Source organism: Antechinus flavipes, chromosome 1 (assembly GCF_016432865.1).
Source record: "Antechinus flavipes isolate AdamAnt ecotype Samford, QLD, Australia chromosome 1, AdamAnt_v2, whole genome shotgun sequence".
In the NCBI taxonomy this organism is placed as follows: domain Eukaryota; kingdom Metazoa; phylum Chordata; class Mammalia; order Dasyuromorphia; family Dasyuridae; genus Antechinus; species Antechinus flavipes.
Window position 1 is genome coordinate 611,745,639 of NC_067398.1, and position 25,578 is coordinate 611,771,216.

The following is a 25,578-nucleotide window of genomic DNA, read 5'->3' on the forward strand; positions in this document are numbered from 1 at the left end:
TATAATCCCTTAAGATTGTGAGCTCCTTGAAGACAGGAGCAATCATTTGCTTTTTAGTAACTCCAGTGCTTAACGCAGTGCCGGGCACACAGTGGGTGTTTAATAGATATTTGTTCATTGGTTGCCACAAAAACATGTAGGTTAGTCATACTAGAGAAACTTTGCCTTACCCAACAAAAACTTTGTTCTTGAAGAACTCCAATTTTTACATAAATATACTCCTCAAAGAGTTTATACTTTCCATCAGTGGCATTTATTCATTTGGTATGATTTGCTTTTCATAAGCTTTCATCTAAATCTTATGTGATGTCTTCTTAGCATATGGCCCATGATACTATAACAAGGAGGACCTGTGGTTATTCAATCTAGAAAAGAGACTATTTAGGGGGCAAGTTGATAGCTGTCTTCAAACATCTGAAAAAGATGGAGAAGGGATTAGTTTTGTTTGACTTGGCAGTACAGGGCAGAACAAGGAACAATGGTAGGAAATAGAAGAAAGGCTGAGTTTAGCTTTACAAAAGGGAAAACTTCCTAACTTTTAGAATTGCCTCAAAGTAGAAAGGGCTGCCAAAGAACTTAATGTTGATGGAACCCTTCTCTAAAAATCTTCAAGCAAAAACACGGACATCATCTTGTTAAGGGGTTTTAGAGGTGAATTCACCATCAAGAACAGTCTGTAAGAAAAGTCTTCTGAGATCCCTTTTACAATTAAGATTCTGTCATTCTTCCCTCTTGTTTTCTAACTAGATGCCATATCCCGAATTTGGAATTTAAGTTGAAAATTTCAGAATACTTAAAGCAATTTGCCAGTCTTGACTTCAGAAAACTTATGGGAAAGAATACCTCTCACCTCATAGAAGGAAAGTGGTAGATCATAAGCTGAAATGAAGCATATAATTGTCAGATATTACCTCAATTGTACTTTGTTATAGGAGAGAATTCTATTTTTTATAGGTATGGATAGGGATAGGAGTTAGCAGCCATAGGAACAAAAGTACAATATTAAAAACAGTATCTATAAATTTTTTTTTAAAAATGAACATTAAATGCAGTAACATAATTAAAACACTTCTTTTTCATGTTTCAAGTTGAGGTTGAGGGCCACATTACCAGTATTGCTCTGAAAGATTTTATAGAGACAGAAATCTTGTAATTCATGGACAGAGCTATTTCCTTCAATGGTCTCTTTGGATTTACTCTCATTTTCTCCTAAATTCTATTTGGCATTGATTTTTTTCCCCCTGGTCAGAATCTGGAGCATAGCTCCAAAGGAAAATTTGAAAGAAAAAAGCACCACCTTTGAAATTTCACAACTCTTAAAAAGCTAGCCAGTGATATTCTGTGAAGTATGATGAACTTATAATATTCATTCCAAAGAATTTTTTTCTTAACCTTAGGTAAATTGTAAGTTCCATACACATTGCCAGCAAAACTGAGAGACATAGAATAAGTGAGCATAATTATAAAAAGCCTTCCTGAAAGCCACAAACCAAAGCTAAGTTCTTTAAACTGCAAGAATCCCTTTCCTCCTTTCCCTGTCCCTACTTCAGAAAGCTTCTCACCAACTCCCTCCTCTTTAAAAAATATATGTGTACCTAAAAATATGATAGCACAGCAAATTTTTTCAAAATCAAATTTTATTCTCTCCATGACTGGAATTCTCTTGGAATTGATAATATTTCTTCATTTCAGATTTAATTCCACTTAGTTTTAATTATATACATTTTTGCCCTATAAATTTTTCTTTCAAGTAGTTACTTCAATTTAGTTATCTACCACATAAATATGCTTCTAAGATTCCTTTTGTACAGTGAAATCTCCTTTCTTAAAGCAAGTCAATGCTTTCTAATTTATCAGCTTCATAAGTTTAAATTATTATGTATTGGGCTTTCTGAAAGTATGGGGTAAGTTTATAGGCTTAAAATTAAGAGAGGAATAAAAGTGAGGCTTCCAAATGATTGTTAGGATCAAGTTATTTTTAAAATTTTTTAACTTTATGAATCAAGTTATTTTTAATCACAGAATCTGAGTTGCATAGACCCTAATAGGTCATTTAATCTAACCTGTACCTAAAAGAGATTCTGTTCTCATAAACTGGATAAGTTATCATCAAACTTTCCCTTAAATATCTCAAATGAAAGGAAATCAGTTCCTCCCTATAGCATACCATTTTGCTCTATTTATCTTTTCCTGACATGAAGTTTAAAATTTCCTCTTTTATTAATTCTACTTATGACTTCTATTTTCTAGGACTGAGCATAAAACTTCTACATAATAGCCCTTTATATACTTGAAGATTGCTACCGTAACTCTCCAAGTCTTCTGGCTAAGAATTTCCAGCTTTTTTATATTTGTTCTCATGTAGCCTGATTTTGAGGATCTGTATCATCTTGGTCACTCTCTTCTGGACTATCTCTAGCTTGTCTGTGACTTTCCCAAAATATGCTTCCCAGAAGTGAACACATTATTCCAGATGTGACCTGAACAGAATATCATCTGCATCTTTTAATGCAAACCAAAAATCTCATTAACTTTTTTGGCTGCTGTTATCATACTGTTGACTCATAATGAACTTGCAATCCATTAAAACCCTGAGATCTGATTCAGATGATCTGCTGTCTAGACCTTTCCCCTCATCTTGCAATTGTGAAGTTGATTTTTTAAGCCCAAATGTAAGATATATATATATATATATGTAATTTTTTTATAGTATTGTTGGGCTGTTTTCAATCATATCTGACTTTTGATGATCCTATTTGGGATTTTCTTGGTAAAAATAGTAGAGTAATTTTCCAGTTTCTTCTCCATGTCATTTTGTGGATAAGGAAACTGGGATAAACAGAGTTAAGTAACTTGGCCAAGATCAAACACAGTTTGAGGCTAAATTTGAATTTATTAAAAATAAGTCTTTGAAACTCCAAGTCTAACATTTTAACCACGGGGTTACCTAGCTATCTGTGTATGTAAACACATACACACACGCACACACACATATGACATTGTTTTGTCATATCATATCATGTCATATCATATATATATATCATATCATATTATTTCATTATATAATATCATATCACATCTTGCCAGATATGGTACAGTATTCTAATTTATAAAAATCTGTATTTTGACTGTCATCTAGTCCTTCCTAAATGTGTTTCATGTGCAAATTTGATGAGCATGCTATTAATCCCAGAATCTCAAGATTAGAAGGGGTGCCACAGGCCATTGAATCAAGCCAATTCCCAAACAAAATCTGTTTTGCAAGTTGGTATCTGACATGTGTTTATCTAAAGTCTCTAGTAAAGGGAAACTTTTTTAGAGTTAGTTAATTCCATTTTTTGAATAGCACTAAATCATTAGGATTTTTTTCTCTCATAAAACCTAAATTTTACTCCTTGCAATTTTACCTCATCTTCTATACCTTTATAAAATTTATTGAGAAAATCTTTAAGATGTACAAAGAGCAGAACAAATCTCTAGGGTGCTCTCTTAAAGAATCCTTTCCAAGTTTTTATATTAATTAATGACTACCTGTTGGTTTAGCCTTTAGATTATTTCTGATTCCACATAATTGTACTATCATTTAGCTCACATCTCTGTCTTTCTCACAAGATTTAGTCAAGTGTTTTGCTAAAATAAAGAAAGACAAAGAATTTTGGAAACTTAGTACAAGGTTTATGAATCAGAATCCACTAGAAAATACTTATATTTTATACAAATCTCCAGTTGTCCTAATGAAAAGATGATTCTCATGTCATCATCCTTAACAAAACAGAATATTTGAATACTTCTCTTGCTTTATAGCTATCCAGTCCAGTAAAATTTAAGTTTCTTGAGGGCAGGCATTATTTTTATTTCCTAGTCCAGTGCTATGTACAGAGTAAGTATTTAATAAATGTTTAAATGGAGTGGAATGTAATGAGATTGATAGTTTGACAGCAATTTTTTTCTTGTTTTCTTACCTGATCTTGGCTTTCCCCCCCCCAGCTGCATATTGTTATTAGCAAGACCTTGGCTAAAGTGTTTATTGACTGCAAACAAGTGGGTGAAAAAGCCGTAAATGCATCTGGCAATATTACTGCCAATGGCATGGAAGTCTTGGGAAGAATGGTCAGATCAAGAGGACCAAAGGAAAACTCTGCCCCAGTAAGTAAAAAAAAGTGAAATTTCCAGAAATTTTCATTCAAGAAAATTTCTGGTGCCCATGGGAATAGAAAATTGTTGCCATTTTGTTCTATGTAGTTAATGTTATGTTTTATGTTTCCCTCAGTTACAAATATAGAAAGACCAAGCTATGTTAATTGACACAAAACATCATAATTTTAGTTTGAAACAAAAATTTTCATCCCACTATTTCTATTTTTTTTTTGCCTTATGGATCAAACAAAAAAAAATGTAATGTGTCCATCGACACAGATTAGAACTTTGAGGTATTCTTAAATTTTGATTCTTCCGATATTAAAAACTCAAATCAAAGTCCACTGTCTTCATGGCCATTTTAGTTCCTGCATAAACTCTTTCTCTTCTTATCTTTATTATATATAGTGTTAGAGGAATTTTTTTTTTTAGTTGTGGATTTTTCCTAGAGGAAACACATTCAGTGCCTTTTCATAAGTGAAGGCAACAGAGAAGGAAAACACAAAGTTTCCATGCTCTGAGCAGTAACTTGCCTCTGTTATGTTTCTGAGAAAGGAGACTGCAAGCTAAAGTGAACTTAGTTCTTTTCTATATTCATTTCCTCATCCTTTGAAGTTTAAGCTAAGCAAGTAAAATAAAAAGTCTGCTCTCTCCACCATAGCAGTGAGAACTGCAGTAATATGGATATCTGCTGCTTCAGAATTAGGTTTTAATGAGATCTAATTTGTACAACTGTGAAAGAGTCATGAGAATACATTTTAATCTTTTATGTATCTTTGGGAGGTGGGGGGGAAGAAAACCATGTTTCTCATAGCTTGGTTGAGGATTTTGTCTACTACCATATAGAGAAATTTTAATAGGTGGGCCAAAATGAATATGTATTTAAGCAGCAATTTTTTCTGACATGGTGTACTTTTCATGATACAATGAAGAATTAAAATTTTGAAAACTTCCAGTTTGCCAAGAAAGCACATTCCTTTCATTACCTACATGTCAGAATCCTGGACAAACATTTTTGCACCACAAAATAATACTACCTGTTCATTACTAATTAGGATGTTCTGTCATTTAAATTGTTTGCTAGAGTTAACAGGCATTTCATTTGAGCAAGCAATTTTTTTATCAGTAATATTATTCTAGAAACTTTACTGTTTGAAATAATTTCTGCTTTCCTCTCCAAAAAATACCCATATTCCCGGAGAGATACTTAAAACTCAACATGTCCAAAAGAAACTCATTATCTTCTCCCCAGACCACCCTCTCTTTTTCCTAACATGTGAAGGATCAGTCACCCAGGTTCACAGTCTTCTCCCTACATTTTCACTGGTAGTAGACAAACAGATGGCACAGAATACTGATGATGTGATTTATGTAGGCACCGAATATTGGAGTTTATTCATGTGAAGAATTCAAAATGGCCATTCTCCTTGGCAAAGATAGGTTTATTTAGGAGAAGAGGTTACAGATAAAACAAAGAGTTATAATAGGTACCAGGAGTGGTAAAAATGAAATGAAGTTGGGAGAGCATATAGTGAGTAAGGAAAGGAGCTGTAATAGATAACAATGAAAAAGGCAAGTTCCCCAGTGGAACCCACAATTAATTAGGAGAAAGAAAATACTCCATGAAGTAGAATTATACCACTGAGTGGCAGGCTAAATCCATAGAGGAGTTTATTAGTTAATTAGCTATAAGAAGAAGAAAGACACCAGGAGGTACAGTGGGAGAGAGTGAAAGGAAAGACTTCTTGAGGTATGGAGGAGGGGGAAAAAAAAAAAACGTTAACACAAAAAGGGTTCAACAAAGATGGCATGGGCCACAGGCAGATTTATAGTGGAAATCGAAGTTCAGGGATTTGACATAACTTGAATTTCTTACTGAACACAGCAAGGTGGGGCTACCCATGATCTTCACAGACGGTGACCCCTTTCAGTGCCCTTCTCTGCTTGTCTCAGGGAATAATCTTATAAGTATTTCAGTAGTTCTTTGCTAACCTTATCCAGTAATACAGGACATTATAATTGGACCTAGCGTCAGGGACCTGAGTTCAAATACTCCTAGCTGTGTGACTCTAGGCAAGTCTCTTAACCTCTCTGTGCCTCACTTACCTCATCTGTAAAATTGAAATTAATAATGGCAGCTGCCTCTCAGTTTTGAGTTGTCGTGAGGATAATATTTATTATGTAGTATGTATTTATGTAAAATGCATTGCAAACATTAAAAAGTTATATAAATATTATTATTAGCTGCCTCCAAGACTGCCTCCCCTTCTCATCTCTGTCATTTGGTTTCTTTGACTTCCTTTAGCTAAATGAGATTATCTCAAGTTTATTTTGTATAGTTCTGGTTTGTATGCTGTTTTTCTTGCAGATTGACTCCTCCATTAAAGAGTATTCTCAATAGAAAGTTAAATAAATTTAGATAGGAGAATATTGATGAAAGAAATTGTTCAGTGTGATAGAAAAAGCATTGGATTTGGAGTTAGAAAGATCTTGGTTCAAATACTGACTTGTTAACTTAGTATGTGGATAACCAAGCTAACTTCTTCAGTGCTCAGTTTCTTCATCTGTAAAATGAAAGCCTTGGACTCATTGACCTCTAAGATACTTCCCAGCCCTAAATTTGTAATCCTGTGAATGGAATTGAACTGAATATCACCCTTTGGCATCATGGATTTTTTTTTTCCACTCTGGTTTACCATTAGTGGTATGTTCCATGCATGGAATCTACAGCATTCCAGCTCCATAAATCACACTTTTTCCTAATTGCACCACTTACATAAAACTTGGACTCCAAACATCTAGCCAATCAGCTATGAAGGAAAAACAAAAGGGGTCTTTGGAATTCAGACTCTAGATGACAAACGTTGTATCTTTGCCACAAGAGAAAAGCAATTCAACAGAGTCCTCTCTGTGGTCCATTTCCAGCAATAACAGACAAAAGGCAAATTTACAGCAGTCAATCATCAAAGGGATTCTTTGTAAAGGCAGTAGAACAAAAATACTTGCTTTTGTTTGAACCTAGCAGCCTATAAAGGATTACTTAGTTGATTTGCAAACTGCCCACTCATCAAACAATTTAACTGTGTTGAAATGGGATTCTGTTAAAGGGGGAATTGGAGATTCAGGTCTATTTCTTTGAGGAGTGAAGCTTCTCCATCGCTTGTGAGACAGATAACATTAAATTCATTTCTCAAGCTGTGACATGTGTAAATTACAAATTAGGATGTTTATGCCCAAATTTTATTGTAATAAATAGGCATAAGCTTAAAAGTGAGAAAAATCCAATACCTATTTCTTTATTTTCTGCTTTAAAAAGTTGGGGATAGAAAGGGGTGGAGGTAGAGGAAATATGCAAATATCTGGTTACTCCAGATGGAAAAATGTGTATTTGAGAAGGTTCAGTAGCTACAAAAAACCAAAAACCTATGGTTCTTTGGATCCTTACTGAATTTGAAATGAGTCTCCAAGTACTGGTTATTTTAGACAACTCTAGAGATTTAGCTCATGCTTCCTTCTCCTTTGACAAATTCTTTTCAGAGGCATTTGGGTGGAGCAAAGATGAATAGGTTTTAGAGGGAGAGTAACTACTGTATTGAATTCACATATTCTTAGATGGAAAACAACTTGCAGATGAAATCTCAGCAGGCAAGATTTTATAAGGAATGGCTACTTTCTCTGCTGGGACTGAAATAAGAAGTAGTTCTTAACTTAGTTGCTGTCAAAATACATGTGGATAGAAACAGACAGTTCATATAAAACGTCTTTGACACTGGCCATGCATCTTATTTTTGCTTCTTTATTCTATTCTGGTAGTTAAGAACATAAAAACAATACCAGTTAGGGCAGTGCCTAGACATTTGTGAGCCTGTGACAAAACAATATTTCTTAGTCTCCCTTTCCTACAGTCCAATTCTCTTCCAGTTACAGTACTCACTTATTCCAGACATATTAAGCATTTATTTTATGTCTAGCGTTATGCTATGTATTCTGGGAAATATAAGAACAGGGACCAGACCAGTGATTTGTGGAGAATACCTAATAAGGATCTCTTACCCTACCAATGCAAGTCTGTATTACTCTGTAATATACAGCCTTAAGGACTTGCCTGGGGCAGAGGATTTAGGAGACTTGTCCAAGGTCACACTGGCAATATCTATCGATATTGTACCCATGTCTTCATGCTTCTGAGCTCAGTTCTCTATTACACTAATTTCCTGCCTAAATATTATGCCATACCTTTAGGGATCATAACAAGAAATATTATTAATCATGAATTATGTATGACATTTGTAAACATGTTCAATCTGCAACCAAAAACCACTAAAATAGAGCTCTGAACCAATGGTACTTTATTAAAGGGTCCATGGTCCTCTCTAATGAAGTGAGCCTCAGGTCTTCCTCACAGATGTGATTTAGGAATGTAATTTCTAATTCTGATGATGAGTTTGATGTAGACACCAAATTTGTAGTTCAGTCGTGACGAATTCACAATATCCATTCTCTGGCAAAAAGTGGGTTTGGTTTTTTTAGGAGAAAAGATTACAGACAAAAGCAAGAGATACAATAGATACTAGGAATGATAAATATGAAATAACGTTGGTAAGGAAAAGGTAATAATTGATGATTTCCCTAGTGAAAGTCACAATTAACCAGGAAAAAGGGAATACCCTATGAGATTAGAGTATGCCTTTGATTGAATGCTTAAATCCTTTTAATTAGCTATTAAAAAAAAAGGAAAAAGAATAGAAGCTTGGTGGGTAATGAGAGGAGAGACACCATATGACATAGAGGAGAGGTAAGGAGAAGGGAAAGACACCACAATGTAACAAGTTGTGGCAAGACCAACCCAAAGGGGGTCAGAAAAGATGACTTGAACCAGGGACAGATTTCTAGGGGAAATTTAACCTCAGAGATTTGACATAACTTGGATTGCTGACTGGACTATACCTGGTATGCTCCTACTTCATGAAGTATCTTTTTTCTCCTGGTTAACTGAATTCCACTAGGGAACTTGTATTTCCCATCATTACTTGTTAAAAACCCCTTTTCTTGCTAATTATATGCTTTCCTAAATCAATTTCATATTTGGTGTCTACTGTATCTCTTCATTTTGTCTATAACCTCTTTTCCTAAATAAGCCTGTCTTTTGCCAAAGAGAGTGGCCATTGTGAATTTGTCACATGACTGAACCTTAACATTTGGTGTTTGAATATCAATCTCAACATTTGGTGCTGTACCCCAAACAAGGTGGGATAACCCACAACAGACAGAGGGTGAGACTATGAGTCTAAACTATAGTTTTATAGTGCCTGAAACACAAATAATACTAGTAGAACAGATATTAACTGATGTTCTTCTGTCCCTGGGGCCTTCAAAAGAATTGGGCAAAGAGGATAAGGTTTTAAAAATAGTACCAATTAAACACATTAGCATTTATCTATTTGAAAATGGCTAGTCACCACAGGTGTTGGACACAGAAACTTTAATTGAAAATAGGTCCCAGTCCTTTTAGAATGTATAATTTAATAATATAGTTTCTGGTCAAGAATAACTTAAAATACTGTTGGACAAGACAAGGGCTACATGTGTGAAACAAGTTACCAGTATATGATCAAATATTTAACCCTTTCTAGTTCATAATATATTTTCACTTGTACTATACACTTTTATACTCTCACCGAGGTGTTTGGAGTATAGCACTAAATGTTGAGATTGATATTCAGGCACCAAATGTTGGAGTTTGGTCATATGATGAATTCACAATGGCCATTCTCTTTGGCAAAAAAAAAAAAAGTAGCTTTATTTAGGAGAAGAGAGTACAGACAAAATGAAGCAACACAATAGTCATCAGGAATGATAAATATGAAAATGATTTGGGAGAGCATATGGTTAGCAAGGAAAGGGGTTTTAACAATTAATGATGGAAAAGACAAATTCCTTAATGGAACTCACAATTAACCAGGAGAAATGAAGCAGCATCATACCATGAATTGTCAGGCTAAACCCTAAATGGGACTTAGCACCCTAAAAGAATTACTTAACTTAGAAGGAGAAAGATACCATGAGGCATAAGAGAAGGGGTAAGGGGAAAGACACCAGAGAGAGAATGCTGTGATAGGCTTTACCCAGAAGGAGTCGAGCAAAGATCCTGTGAGCCATAGACAGTTTTATAGGGGAAATTTGGCCCCATGGGTTTGATATAATTGGATATAGCAAAGTGGAGTCACCCATGACCTCCACTGTTATCTGCTGTTTCCAAAATCCAGACACCAGTACCTGGAACTGTTATCTCTTCTTGTGAGTGGATGATGATGACACAAGGAGATTGAGAGGCAATTCTGTTGTCTGACCTCTCTCCTCTTCCCTCTGCCTCCAATTTATTTCATTCCCAGTCCACAAGCAACACTGCAGCAGTAAAAGCTGCCCCACAACTCCCTCAAGTGTCACAATCCACAGCTGCGGAGGCTCTCAGAGAATTGACCTGTCCTTTCACCCAAGCATGGTCCTTAACACTCCACTCAGTACCTTTTCCTGTTTGCCTCAGTAATTTTTATTACTGTACTTTGTCAATATTTATCAGTATTATCAGTACTTTAGGCTTTCTCTACCAACCTCACTTACTAACCAGGACTTCATCATCACCACTGGAATTAGTTGGCTACAAGTAGTGTTCCTTCTCCTTATTCCTTTTCTAAAGGTAGATGTAGAGAGAGAGAAATATTTTCCCCAAGGTCATGTAATTAGTCAATTGTTGTTCAGTTGTGTCTTCATGATCCCATGGACAGTATGTTGTATACTGTATGAGATTTGCCCAGGCTCAAATAGCTAGTGAGTGTCTGAAGCTGGATGCTCAATCTACCTATTATCTTCTAAATGACATTTTAAAGCCACATTTACAATTTAAAGGGTTAGCATTCAACTATAAGAATTATATTGCAAATATTTTCATTTTATACTTTCCTAATACATGTTAGAAGAAAATAATATAAAGATCTTTGCAAAATTCTTAAAATTAAAAATCTTAGATTTTAAAGAATATACAACTTTAAAAATTAGTATATGAAACAGGAATTATCCATAAAATGAAAGCATTTTACATGATTATATCCCTTAGTAATTGACTATAGCTAACAAGAGGGTATGTTTGTGTTATGTGCACCTATATTAATGAGATCACAAATCCCCTGTAATATTGGCATACAGACACAAATATATCATTAAGTATCCATAGAAAATAAGTTGGGGTGTACAAACATTGCTTGAGTGAACAATGCCATTGGTCATTTGCTTCCTCTTAATGAAAGGGCTGTTCAGAATACTGGGATGAAATATTTGCTCACCTAGTTCATACTGTGATACAGGGATATGTGTATGTATTCTAAGATTTCAAATCTCCAATGGATCTGTGATCTCTATAATCTGAATATTTCCTCCAGGGATACATATCACAACCTATCCTCGCCTGACATGATGTATCTGCAAATGTTTATATGTATAGATTCACTTTCTTTGAAATAAGATGTTAGAACATTTGTTTGATATATAATCAGGAATATGTACTCAAATAAGAGAGAAAAATCTTTGAATGAATGCAGAGGACTCAAAAAATGCCAGCACTACCGATACCTACAAAAAATATGAAGTATATACAAAAGAAGTATTGTTCTTTTCATTCAATGTAAATCAGAAGAGACAGCTCATGTGGCATTTTTAAATGGCAGGCTTGACTTCATTGAACACATATAAAAATATTGTAAAGCAAGTCAGATGGTGAATTGGCAGATAATTCTGCAGTCTCTCTAAACACTTATCTATTGTATATTTCTCCCTCGTGGTACATTTCAACTACTGATATATTTTATCATTTGAGATGGTTGGGTGGATCATTTGTATTATTAAAATAAAAAACTTCAAGAAAGAATGATGTGTTTTAGAATTGTTAAGCATAAATTAGAAATTATTAAACCTAAAATGCTTTAGGCTCTATACCAAGATAAACTGAATGCTCTATACCAAGATAAATAACCCAACCTCTTCATGCAGGAAGTTTCACATACTTAATAGAGTCCATCTGATGTTGTCTTCGAGTGGGCCCCAAATGTTCTCAGACAAAGCAGCATCCTTAAGTTAATCCAAAATTTCAGTATTACACTTTTAGCCAAAAGACTTGGTTTATTGAAAAAGAAACCAGAAGAAAAATTGAGCCATAGTTTTGAGGATTAATAGTGCTCAGATTTTATACTCAGAATCTGTCTCTTGCCAGGAACTTTCTCAACAGGGTTCTTTAACATATTAAAATAATGTTCTCTTAGAAATGGTTGGAAATAAAGTAATGATCTATTTCTATATCACCATGATGAGGATCCATCTTGACACAATTCTTGGCTTTACAATGACATATACATAATAAAGGATTAAATTGTGATAGAAAGATGCGAGAGGTTTTTTTTTCTCACTAAATTGCATTGAAACATCAATTTTCATTGCATGTCTCCTTCCTTGTTTTTTTTTTTTAATTTGTCTATATTAATAAGCAGGAGGTGACAAAAACATTTGTTGTTGTTTAGTCATTTTTCAGTCATGTCTTATTTTTCATAATCCAATTTGTGGTTTTCTTGGCAAAGATACTGGAATGGTTTGCTATTTCCTTTTCCAGCTCATTTTATAGATGAGGAAATTGAGGCAAATAGAGTTAAGTGACTTGCCTAGGATCACTTGCCTAGTGAGTGTCTGAAGCTGGATTCATACTCAAGTCTTCCTGACTCCAAGACCAGGGTTCTATTCACTATCTTATCTAGCTATCCATCTTCATTTGTAAAAAGGGAATAATAGCACCCATTTTTCAGGGTTGTTGTGAATATAATTATATATTACAGTGCCTGGAACACAATAAGCATCATATAAATATTAGCTATAAAAATAAAGTAAGGAATTAAGAGGTTCTAGTAATTATTAAGGGTAAGAAGATAAAAAGGTTATTTGCCAAGAAACAAAGCTATGATTCTTATTTCTCAGATCCTTTTCTTTTAGTACTTGATTGTAGAGGGCCGGAACTCTGAGAAAAGTATACTTGAAGCAAAGATACTTACAACAGGGTGTTTACTCAGTGTGATTGATGATATAATGGTTCTCTCATTCACATAGATTTTTTACTTAGTGTGATATGATGATGTAATGGTTCTACAGTTGGCCATACGCTCAATGTGCTGTAGTGATGTAATTGTACTAAAGTATTTAAGGGCTGAGAGGACTGGAGGAGCTTGAGCTCGGACTCAGACTCCAGACTCCATTCTTGACTATTCTAGTGGGGCTCTCCTGACTTTGTCACTTCTCCACCTAAGATCAAAGCCCATCCAAGATCCTCAAGTAAGCTAGTCCGGACACTACACTAGATTATGTTTTCTCTCTTTATATAGGAAAAAAATGTATAAAATGAATATTGTAAATGAATATAGGATGAAGATTAATAAAACTGACTTATGAAATTTTTTCTTATGTTCTTAATAGAGTTGAATGGAGTGAGGGATGACAGTATAAGGAATATAGGTAATACATTCCAAGAACAAGAATATACATATATATAACTTAAACATATGGAGACAACTATATAAGTTACTATAGCAATATTGCTGTAGAATTTCTCAAACTAATCTAGTTATGAAATATTTGGGGCTTGAAATATAATGATAGAATCTGTAAATATCAGTGCAGTTAGCCTGGAAGTATGAAATATATCTGTGACTACAGAAAGAATGTGGGGAAAATTTTGAAGCAAAAAGTTGAAATATTTGGCATTTGTCATTAGGATTTTGATATTTATAATTAATCATTTTATATTCAGCATTTTATAGTAGAAATACCAGAGACATAGAAATGTTCTCATTTTCACATAAAAGAGAGCACATTTTGGAGATATGCTGCTTTGTCTTCTTTTGTATTTAAAATGTGTGGCTGTTACTTAACATAAAAGTAGTTATGATTATAAATTTCTCTTATTTAAAAATGTTTCTTTTTTTTTATTTGGTTAATCTCAGTTCCAGCTACAGATGTTTGACATTGTTTGTTCTACTTCATGGGCCAACAGAGACAAATGCTGCGAACTCCCAGGACTGGTAGGAATTCTATGTTTATTGTTTATTGTGTTTTTTAAAATCATATTTAATTTGCTCTTTAAGTAATGTTTATATCCTGTGTAATCTACCCTTTCTATTTCTGTAAAAACATAGTGTGAATTTGAATTCAATTTATTTATTGTTGGAGAAAAACTGTCATAAAAATTGGGTCTTCATGAGTAGTTATTGTCCTTCATTCTTGAAGAGGACTAAGATGACATTACTACGTTGGAGACAAGTGTGTCCATCTATGTCCATGGTGTGTCTAACTGTGGCTGATCAGACCAATGTGAGCATGGAAGACTCTACCACAGGTCGAGCACAAATGGTCCACATAGATTAGTGACTACTTAACAGCCAAAGGGCATGACAAAAAAAATTTTTTTAAATAATAAAGATGGGTTGAGGATGCCAGTGTTTTCTAGAAGTAGTGTGAGTAGCTTCAAGTGAGTTTTTGTTCAGATGGTTCTGCCCAGAACTGATTCTTCTCTTTCAAAAGCCTCTGTTTCAATACCTCCATCCCTACCAGGACAATTTGGTGCAGTTAACCAAACCAAAATTTAACTTAAAATGGAATCTTTGGTTGCTCACTGGATGCTAGAAAACCCTATGGTATGGTTTTATGCTATTAATTCCATATTCCCCATGGGAAACTAAGGTTAAATTATGTGATATTAAAACACTGTGTAATTTTTCAAACATGATCTAGTCAACTTTCTTTCTTCTGTTCTGGGTTCGACTCTTTGTTTATCTACAGTACATGGCTAAATCTTAGCCATCTTTAGAGCTATCTTAAAAATCTTAGGTCTTTGCCATTATTACCATTAAATATCATTCAGATAGGACTATATATACATACAAACACATATATGTGCGTGGCTTCTAATGGATAACACTGTGAATAGATTCATGCTCTAGCTTTTAGAAGCAAAAGTTCTCAAATGGATTATGTTAGACAATAGTAATGGGCTTGTTAATCAAGACCTAATAAGTATAGAAAAATGGATATGATGAAGAAGTTGTACATAAAAAGAAAAACATCATAATTGTTTGAGGTCACCAATGTCCTTCCCACGCATCAAGATTTACAACCTAGGATACCTGAATCAGTGACTCTCTATTGCATCTAGGACAAACTCCTCACTTTGCCATTAAAAACTCTTCTTTTTCTTACTCCAGGCTACCTTTCTAGACTTTTTTTCCTCCTTCACATTTTCCCCCTTTACATACTTTATAACCCAATTGACCTATATTTATAATTGTTCAGTGGGTTGTGGCTTCTAATGACTCTATTTGAGATTTTTATTGGCAAAGATACTGGAGTGGTTTGCCATTTCTTTCTCCAGTTCATTTTACAGATGGGGAAATTGAGGCAAACAGGGATTAAATGATTGCCTGGGATTACACAATTAATAAGTGTATTAGGTCAGATTTGAATTTAGAAAAGGGAATCTTCCTGACTATAGTCCTGACCTTCTATCCACTGTGCCATTTAGCTGGCACTGACTTCCTTTCCCTAAAATCTTTGCATTAAACTGTTCTCTTGCCTCTAAATCTTAGAAGCCTGAGCTTTCATCAAGCTTCCACCTTCTATATGAAGCTTTTCCTGAGCCCCATCTTGTTAGCATTCTATCTGCAGAACATCTCACATTTAATGAGCTGTTTACCTTTTCAATCCCCAGGAGAATATTTTAAATTTTATCTCCTCAACTTTCAATGTTTACATAATATATGCCTTTTTTTAGTACTCTCCTTAATATAATTCTGCATTCTAGTCCATCTGTATAACCTTCTGTTCTCACCTTGCTCTCTTCTTTCTCCATGTCTTTGATTGTAGTTCTCCTTATATTAGGAATAGATTTCACCCATTATCCATTTCTGTCTATTGAAGACTGTCTCCTCCTTCAAAGTAAAATGCAGACACCACCAATTTCATGAAGTCTTCTCCTTGCAAAAGTGATATAACCCTCCTATTTTTTTTTCAATTATTTTGCTCTATCATATTTTACCTTGTACTTTCTGGCTAAAGTGTATGTTGTATCTATTCCTCAGTGCTAAGCATGTAACTTCCTTAAGGGGACAGGATATGTGCCAATTTTCACTTTTCTTTCTCTTATCACCTAGCATAATAGCTAACATAAGGAAGGTGCTTAAAAGAGTAGACATTGTTTTTTAATTTTTAAAAAACAAGAAAACCAAAGTTAGTAAGTCAATAAACATTAAGAACTTAATGGAAAGACACTAGACTAAGCACTGAGGTTACAAAGAAAAGCAAAAGAAAAAATGTATAGAAAATCGCCTAGCATATTAATTATTTATTTATTGAAATAATTTATCTATTTATTGAAAATCATTAATTTAAAATTTTAAAAATGTTTCCTTGGATTAGAAAAACTACTGACAGAGGACATTTATTAATATTTGACTATTTCTTTTTTTTTTTTTTTTAACAGAGGGATGAGGAAAATTGCCCAGCTCTTCCACATTCCTGTTCCTGTTCTGAAATCAGCAAAGGAGCTTCAGGACCTGCTGGCCCACCTGTAAGTATTGAATAAATGTTGGTTTTCCCCAAGAAGAAGAAAGATCTCTAACATTTACATTGGAAACCATTTCTTTCTAAACCCCAGGGCTTGTTTTCTGACTGAATGTTTCCAATATGAACACTCATATTGTAACTACAAAACTCTCTGCCTGTTCTAAGCCTAATTTATATTTGCCCAAGGTGGTATTTGAACTACATTAAGTTATTTCCTAATTAAGGATGAAGAAACTCATCTCTTTGTCATGAATTTTCTTTCTTTCCCTTTTTTTAGTTGGAGAAAGTTGAAATGCTATTTCAAATGTAATTTTTTTTCTTTTTATTCCTATATAGCAGTATATTCTAAGGCATCAGTGGATCTGTGAGATTGCGCCTCTTATGCACACTTTTTCTATTGATGCAGATTGCAACCCATTCATTCCTTCTTCACCTATACATTTCTTGCCCATGTTTCTTCTGAATCATCCACTGAAATACTAAAGGTCTTCCATCCAGCTTGTCTTATATATTATGATTATTACATATAGGACTGTACATTTAGTGCTTTTGTCATGTGACCATCCTACCTCTTTTTCCAAGCATATTTCCTTAGTGATATCAATAATGTCACAGAAGAGACAGAATGGAATAAAGTGCATAAAGAGTTGGCCTTGGATATAGGAATCTCTATGTTTAAAAAAAAAAAAAACTACTTTTGACACATGCAGGATGTGTGACCCTAGTTGAGTCCCTTAACCTTATATTGCTCTACACAAATATTTTGGCATGGGTCTTTTCATCATCTCAGAGATTTCATTATCAGTAAAATTCCAATTCAAGCCCCTATGCCTTGTGCCAGACCTATGTGTAGATATATGTCCATATTATTGGACATATGCTGCAAAATACTTGTATTTACCATGTATGTTTTTATTGTCCTTTGGGTAACCTACAACTTTAATTAATGGAGATTGTGACATTCCACGTTTCTTAATCATGTAACATCACCTGGGGAACATTTGTGTTCAAAAAAATATTGTCTTTATGCCAAGCATTGAGAGCATTAAAACACAACTGTTTCCCACAGGCAATATAGAAATGCAGGTGTTAAAAATATTGTATATATTGTATATTAGATAAAACACTGAGCCAGAAGTTAGGAAGACTCACTTTTTAAAGTTCTAATCTGGCCTCAGACAGTCACTGGCTGTTTGATGTTTGTTTCAGTTCCTTATCTGTAAAATTAGCTGGAGAAGGAAATAGCAGATTATTCTAACAACATCTTTGTCAAGAAAATTTCAAATGGGATTATGAAGAGTCAGGAACAATTGAAAATGACAACACAAAAATATTGCTGATGAAAATAATGTAGAATTTTAGAAAATTTTAATATTAATTGCTTATGTTGACTTGCTTCTTTACATGTGTGGGGATGGCTACTAGACCTGTTTAATTGATAAAAAATAAATAAGGGGTTTCCTCTACCCATTTAGGTCAGCACCTTTTCTGCTACTGGCATTCTGAGAGAGTTACCTGGAGCAGACATGTAAAATGTGCTACCTACAACACTCAATTGTGGGAACCAGATTAAAATATAATTGGCAAATATTTAGCAAAATAAATAAAAATATAATAAAATATTAACATTGGTCTTCTAAGTCAATATATGCCTATCAGAGATCCCATGTGCTGTTTGGTGGTACCCATTTCTCTTTGACACAGAGCAAAAAAAGATTAATTGACTTGTCAAGACTCACACAGCCAAAAAAGTGTCACAAACAGGATGTGAATACAACTATTCCTGACTTTAAGGCCAGTTCTCTAGCAATGCCTTTTCGCTATTTTATATACAAACCCCATTTGATCTTCACAATCCTATGAGGTAGGTGGGTATTACGAGTAAGTATTGTGATCTCCCACATCACAGTTAAGAATACCTTTGAGCTCTCTGAAGCTCAAAAATTAAGTGGTTTGTTTGTGGAATCATTAAAAACACTATGCTATTTCCAGACACTATCTTTTTCCTTCTGTTTTGAGCTCTACTCATTGCCTGAGCAAAATATATTTATTGATGCATTGTCTTGAGAATGACTATTCAGCTGCTTGTCATAATTCTGTACATTAAACATTAAACATTGAATTATTCATTTTCATATAGTTTTTCTTATAATGGATTATTAGGATTATCTCTTTTAAGTAATCTTGGGTCTCATTGGGGAAATCCTATAGTACTCTGAAGATTAAGGTAATCACTATATCATCCTACAATATGATCTGCAAACAGGAGCATATGAAAAACTTCACTATATTTGGTATCATCTCTATAGAGTTAGAAAGGACCTTATGGGCTATTGAATCCAATATCCTTGTTTTACATATAGGGAATATGAGGCATAGAGAATTTGAGTAGAGTTATGAACCTATTAATTGTCTGAAACAGTATGTCAAATCAAGTCTTCCCATCCAGATCCAGCACTTGAGGAATTCTTATTCTATTTACTTTCTACAACACATTTTCTATCACAGAGTGAATATCTTTAGTGAGCATAAATTTCCCTGTTTTATTCCTTTTTACATATTGTACAAAGAAAGGAAACAAGGGAAATTACAACCAAATTTAGAATAATTAGAACCAGAGGGTTCACATTCTTCTTCAAAGATCTTTTTGAAACTTTTCCACTGATGCCATTTTTCACCTTCTGCCAAATTATCAAAGCAAGTATGTGTTTCTTTGAGAAGAAGAAAACATCAATAGTTTATCATCAGAGAACTGCAGGTCTGTTGAAGGGACTTGATGGGACAAGAAAACAGAGTCAGTGTCCATGAATAACTAGTGGAAACCAAAATCTTACAGGATAATTTTTTTTTCTAAAGACCCGTCATTTAATGTTTGACTTTCCACTAAGCAGGACTGGCATGTTAGACATTTCCACAGTAGATAACCCATACTGACAGTTGGCTTGCAGGATAAAAGTTCATTCCAGATTGGCTCTGATCATATAAATTTCACTACTTTTTTAAGTTCAACAGATCTGTTTTTTTCACAAATGAAGAACCTTCTGGAGTTTTTTGGAATGGATCCTGGCAATTCCTTTTTTATCTTTGGCACGAAGGAGCATCTCCTCAACATTAAGCATGCAATCCAATTTTCTCCATATTTTATGGCACACATTTACCTATCATTTTCTATTGAAAATAGAAACTCATTCTCTGCTTTACTCTAAATCACCCTGTAGTCTGTAGAGAAACAACAAAGTCATTCCATTCTTCATATTATTTTAAGATTTTCTGCCCATGGCCAAATTCATCCTTCCACATGTATGGACTAGCCTTGAGCTCCATGAAAACCACATGTAGTTTTAGCAATTTACCACACTAAGAAGCTATGCCCTAAAGAGGTCATGTGCACGATCAATTTGATTTGTTTTGTCTGGTCCCAGAGGGCATAACTAAAGAGCTGAAATAGATAGAAACAATGGGTAAGTTATTTATGCCTCATAGGTTGTTAAACAGTTGGTAAAGATTTGCTGGGCAGATTTGGGGAATAATCCTTATTTTCCTGAGATCTGCATGAAATACTTCTGAATTTATTTGATTTCTCTAGCCCATTTCTTTGCCAGCACTCAAGGGAATCATACAAGTAAAGTATAACATAGAAGACTTTGAGATTTAATCATTTTATGTGTGCTGGCATATAGAGGAAGTAAGTACTCCCAAAGTAAAGGAGAGAGAAGTAAGGGAAAAGAAAATGAAGTCTCAAGGAAGAAAGGAATGACAAACTTCAAATATGAATGACAAATTTCATTTGAAGAGCTTGAGAAAGAGGATCATGGAATCTTACAATGTCAGACTTGGAAAAGACAGAATTATCCTATCCAACTCATACTTAAATAGGAATTCCTTTTTTTAAGATTCCTGGCATGTAGTCCTTCAGCCTTTGCTTAAGTATCTTCAGGAAAGGAGAATCCATTATCTCTCAAAGCATCTAGTTCCACTTTGGAATAACAGCTTCTTTGCTATAATTTCTCTTTTTTGTTTATTATTCTGTCTTTGGGACAAAGTAGAAAAAAATTGATCCCTCTTTTACATGATAACCCTTCAAATATTTTTCATATCCATCCTAATTCATCTTCACTTTCAAAGCAATCCCACACAGAACAGAGAAGTTGTTGCAGAACAATTTGTGTGTGTGTGTGTATGTGGGGGGAAACAAACAAACTGATTTCCATTGATTAAACTTAATTTTTTGGTTGGTAGCATATATGGTCGCTGGAAAAAATGCTGAAGTAAAAACTGTATTATGTCATGCATGTAAAAAACTTGTATTCTTGTTTATATTATCTTTTTTCCCACTTCACTAAAACATTAAATGTTATTATCATCATTCATTGAATAGGATTTATTTAGGGTATATCATATACTTTGCAGTGAAGGATATAATAAAAGTATAAAACACAATCCCTTTCTTGAAATATATACCTCAGACATGTTCAAATAATGCAGTTATATATTAACATCTCAGGAGGTACCATCCAAATTTAATTGGGGAGTGGTATCTTGGATGTTTGAATTAATGAATATCAATCTGAGATCTGTATCATTGGTAAATGAGTGTAAAGATTTATTTATGCTGCCATATCCCAAGTCTGTGAGGTCATCCCTAGATTTTTTTTGCACTGACCAGTGAAAGCCTAGAAAACTGACTACTACTTATAGGGACACACTTGACTAGTAAATGACATGAAGGGAGATTTTGTATCTTTTCTTAATATATTAAGAAACACCTAAGGACATGTTAATGATAATATATCTTAAAAACCATCAAGAAATCCATTTTCTTGGGGAAAGAGGTATTAAATGGCAATCTTGAAGCATGTGGATCATCATGTTTCTTAGTTTGATAAAAACAGAGATCTATCAAAAGTGCCTCATATAATAACAGGATTTTTAGCAATAATTCTAAACGTGTAAGAAACAACTATTCTTGAAAGTGTAGAGGGCCAGAATTTTGTAGAAATATACTTGAAACAAGGTTTTCAACTCAGTGCAATTGATGAGATGATGGTTCTCTAGTTCACATATATACTTAGTACTTAGTATGGTGATGTAATGGTTCTCTAATTCACAGATATTCAGTATGCTGTAATGATGTAATTGTACTAAGGTATGTAAAGGCTAAGAAGGTTTGTAAATGAGGCATTCCATCCTTGACCAGCCTTGTGTTGGCTGTTCTGCCTTCTGCACTCTTCCACTGAGACCAAGGCCATTCCAGAGATCCTCCAGAAAGCTAGCCCAAACATTACATGAAAGAGAGGCAACAAATATTTATTAAATACCTACAATTAATCAAGAACTATACTAAGTGCAAGAGATATAAATATAAAGAAACAACAGTCCCTACCTTTAAGGAGTTTTCATTCTAATGCTTAGAGATGGTGCACAAAAAGGAACTAAAAGAAGAGATGTGTGTGAAGAGGATATATCCATAGGATGTGGTGTTCAGAAATCTAGAAAGCCAGAATTGGAACTGGGAGAGGAATGAAGGTTGGCCAGCCTGGGCTACTCCCCTATGAGGAACTCACCGAAGGAAGAAGGGTTCTGGTTAGGAAAGGGACACTCCAGAGTAAGATGACCCAGAATAATAGATCTTTCATTGTGAGAAGACCCCTTGTATTGAGGGAAGCTTTAGAGTGAGACATAATTGAAGCATTATGACAACGTCCAAAAACTCACATGTAAATCCAGGAAGAAAATGAAAGCTGTCTGGACCCCCACCTAAAATGGAGGTTGGAAGTAGATTATTAGCTAATATTTGTTCCAGTCAGAGTGGGGCTTCCCAGATAGCCTCTTGAATAGGGTGGAAGAATCAAGGAGTGACTCTAAATACATAGTAGAATGACAGGACACAACAGAATCAAAAAGCTTCTACTCTTGCTCACAAAGTAGAGAAAATGAGTTGTAATAGAACCAAATGACCAATAAAGATGGAAGAGCAGTGCCTTGAGTACCCATCTACTCTATCCCTTACAGTCATCATTCTTTCAACTGTGTTAGTTTTAATGGGATCTAGCTCTGCTCAGTTCTGACTTCTTGAGGAATGGAAGCAATTCTATGCCTTTTATAGAATTCAAGCCTTGCCATCTCTGCAAGTCATTGGAGCTGTCCCCTTCTTTTTCTAAAGAAACAAGTTACTTTTGGACCAAAAGAGTCCTGCCCCATTAGTAAATAGAAAAATGCTGCTTTAGTTCAGTTAGTATGACTCATTGGGGACTATTCTTTCCTGAGAACTAGTATACTACTTGGACTCAAGTGGGGAAGAGATGGGTTACTTTGTCTCTTCTCACCACTCCCTCATTCCATTCCAGACCAAAGTTAGCAGTGTGAGTTAACAATTTCAGATATCACTAATGCAAGATGAATAGTCATTATCCTTATCTTCATTGAAATAGAAATACAACCAAGCAAAATATTTTTTATTGCCAAATCTAAGTAAGTTTAGGAAAAAAGTATTAAAATCAATAAACATTCACTTGACTAGTAAATGACATGAAGGGAGATCTTGTATATTATCACCTGAAAGCACCTAAGGAAATTTTAATGATAATACATCTTAAAAAGCATCAAGAAATCCATTTTTATTAATTTTATCTCTTCATTGGCCATTGCTTGTCTTTAAAAACAAATTCATATATATATTTTTGTATGTTCCTGACAGAAGGAAGAAATGAAAGATCCAACAAAAAATTTTCATACTTATGAAACAAATGGCATAATATTGATACTCAATTTTTAAATATTTTCCAAGATATTAAAAATGAATAAAATGATGAAATAAAAAAAATTTCTGGAAGCTTAATTCTGGTAGATTTAACTGACAAGTAGTTATCTGGCACAGTGAATAGAGCACTAAGCCAGGAGTCAGGAAGACTAGAGATCAAATTCTGCCTCTGATACTTACTGGGTGAGTCATAGCAAGTCACTTAACCTCTAACTACCTCACTTTCTTCATCTGTAAAATGGGGCTAATAATAACACTCTAGAGTTGTTGTGAGGATGAAATGGGATATTTGTATTTTGCAAATCTTAAAGCATCACATAAATTCTAGCTATTGTTAATATTAATGGTTTTTATTGATAATAATAATCATGAATAATGATCATTTCATGGTCAGGTCCAAAATTTTGTTCTTTAATCTTTTCAGGTTTTACTCTACTCACCTTCTTCCATTCTCCCTAAGATATCATCTCAACAACAATAACAAAAATTTTTTAAAGATTCATAAAGGATCACCTAATCCAACCTCATTTTAAAAATCAAAGAACTAGAATTTTAGGTTTTGTGTGTGTATGCAAATGCCCATATGCACTTGTTTTTTTAAAGTTGAGCTGGATAATTTCAAATCATAATTATATTGTGTTTTGTATGGCATTTCAGATCTGAAATTAAAGGGAAAATATTCCTCTCTCTACTTACAATGGATATATTGTATAATTGTCAAATATATCCAAGTCATTTGCAAAAGCCTGAAAAAGTTTTGGCAGAAAGCCTTTTCAAAATGTGAAATCATCTAAAGGGAGGGGGAGAACTGATTTGTGCAGATATTCATCTGTGGATGATGATGAAGCTGTAACATTAATGCAGTATATTGGCATTTATGCAAAATGGGAATGAGATACTCCATATCATTAAGAAATAAGATTGAAACATACTTTTTTGAGGTTGGCCTTTGAGCTGATATTTTACATATGTTTTCCAGGGTGGTCCAGGACTCCGAGGACCAAAGGGTCAGAGAGGTGATCAGGGTCCAAAGGTAACTTGTGTTTATTTATTTTTTCCTATGGGAGTGATGTGTGTGTGTGTGTGTGTGTGTGTGTGTGTGTTGCTATTTATTCTATCCAACCTAAAGTTCTCTTGGTATGATAAAAAGTGAACCTAAAATCAGTTCTTTATTCTTAGAGCCTCCTTCATCTTTACTCCAAAGAGCCATTCATAATCTGGATTAAGTGAAAGCTTTCCAAGTCAAGAATGTGGCTTCCTTAAGCCCCACTATTTTTATTTGATGAATGCTTTTTTCTCATATTCCTAACTATCAGATTTTGCCACAATTGTCATAAGAATGGAACTTTAGTTTCTCATGGGTAATTCTTCCTTCTCATTATTTTCTGTATTCCAGGTCTCTTATTTGAGTCTTGTTCTCTCTTTACACAGTGTTGGACTTACTCTGTGGAGCATTTCCTTTTGAGTTATCTTTCTAATTTTTATAAAAATTTTGTACTGAAATGTCTTTAGTTACATCTATTTCCCTTCCTATAAGCATATCTGAATAAAAGTCATTCTGTTAGAGAGCCTTTAGCTTTGGAATGGAACAAAGATAATTGGCTTATTTGAGGGATAAACACACAACATTGACCTCATCATTATGTCCTAAGGAAATGAAGTCAAAAACTATCAAATAAATCTTGTACCTATTTTTAAGGCTGGTAGCAGACAACTTAGTATTCCCTTGATTTTTCTTAGGAGTTGGCTAAGAATTTATCCTAAATCAGAGGTTAGAAAGATAGATATGCAGCTGCATACATAGCTATATAGATGGATGGATAGATAGTTGAATAAAACATGATAAATTGACTAATAATTGATAAATAGATGATGTAGATACAGATAGATACAGATATAGATATAAATAGCATTTATTAAGCTCTTACTGTGTGCCAAACACTATACTAAGTACTGAACATACAAATAGAGAAAAAAAAGCCAAAATGATATTTGCCCTCAAGTTCACATTCTAGTGGGATTCTAGCAAGTGA

General features: G+C 34.2%; 1 protein-coding gene across 2 annotated transcripts in view; it reads left to right on the forward strand.

The window, feature by feature from the left end:
* COL14A1 (collagen type XIV alpha 1 chain) overlaps positions 1–25,578 on the forward strand; it is a 253,774-nt gene that overhangs the window by 159,589 nt on the left and 68,607 nt on the right. For both annotated transcript variants that reach the window (XM_051971025.1, XM_051971024.1), the window contains exons 34-37: positions 3,988–4,146; positions 14,172–14,249; positions 16,703–16,789; positions 24,525–24,578. In XM_051971025.1, coding sequence (XP_051826985.1) covers positions 3,988–4,146; positions 14,172–14,249; positions 16,703–16,789; positions 24,525–24,578 — 378 coding nt within the window. The remainder of the gene's footprint in view (positions 1–3,987; positions 4,147–14,171; positions 14,250–16,702; positions 16,790–24,524; positions 24,579–25,578) is intronic.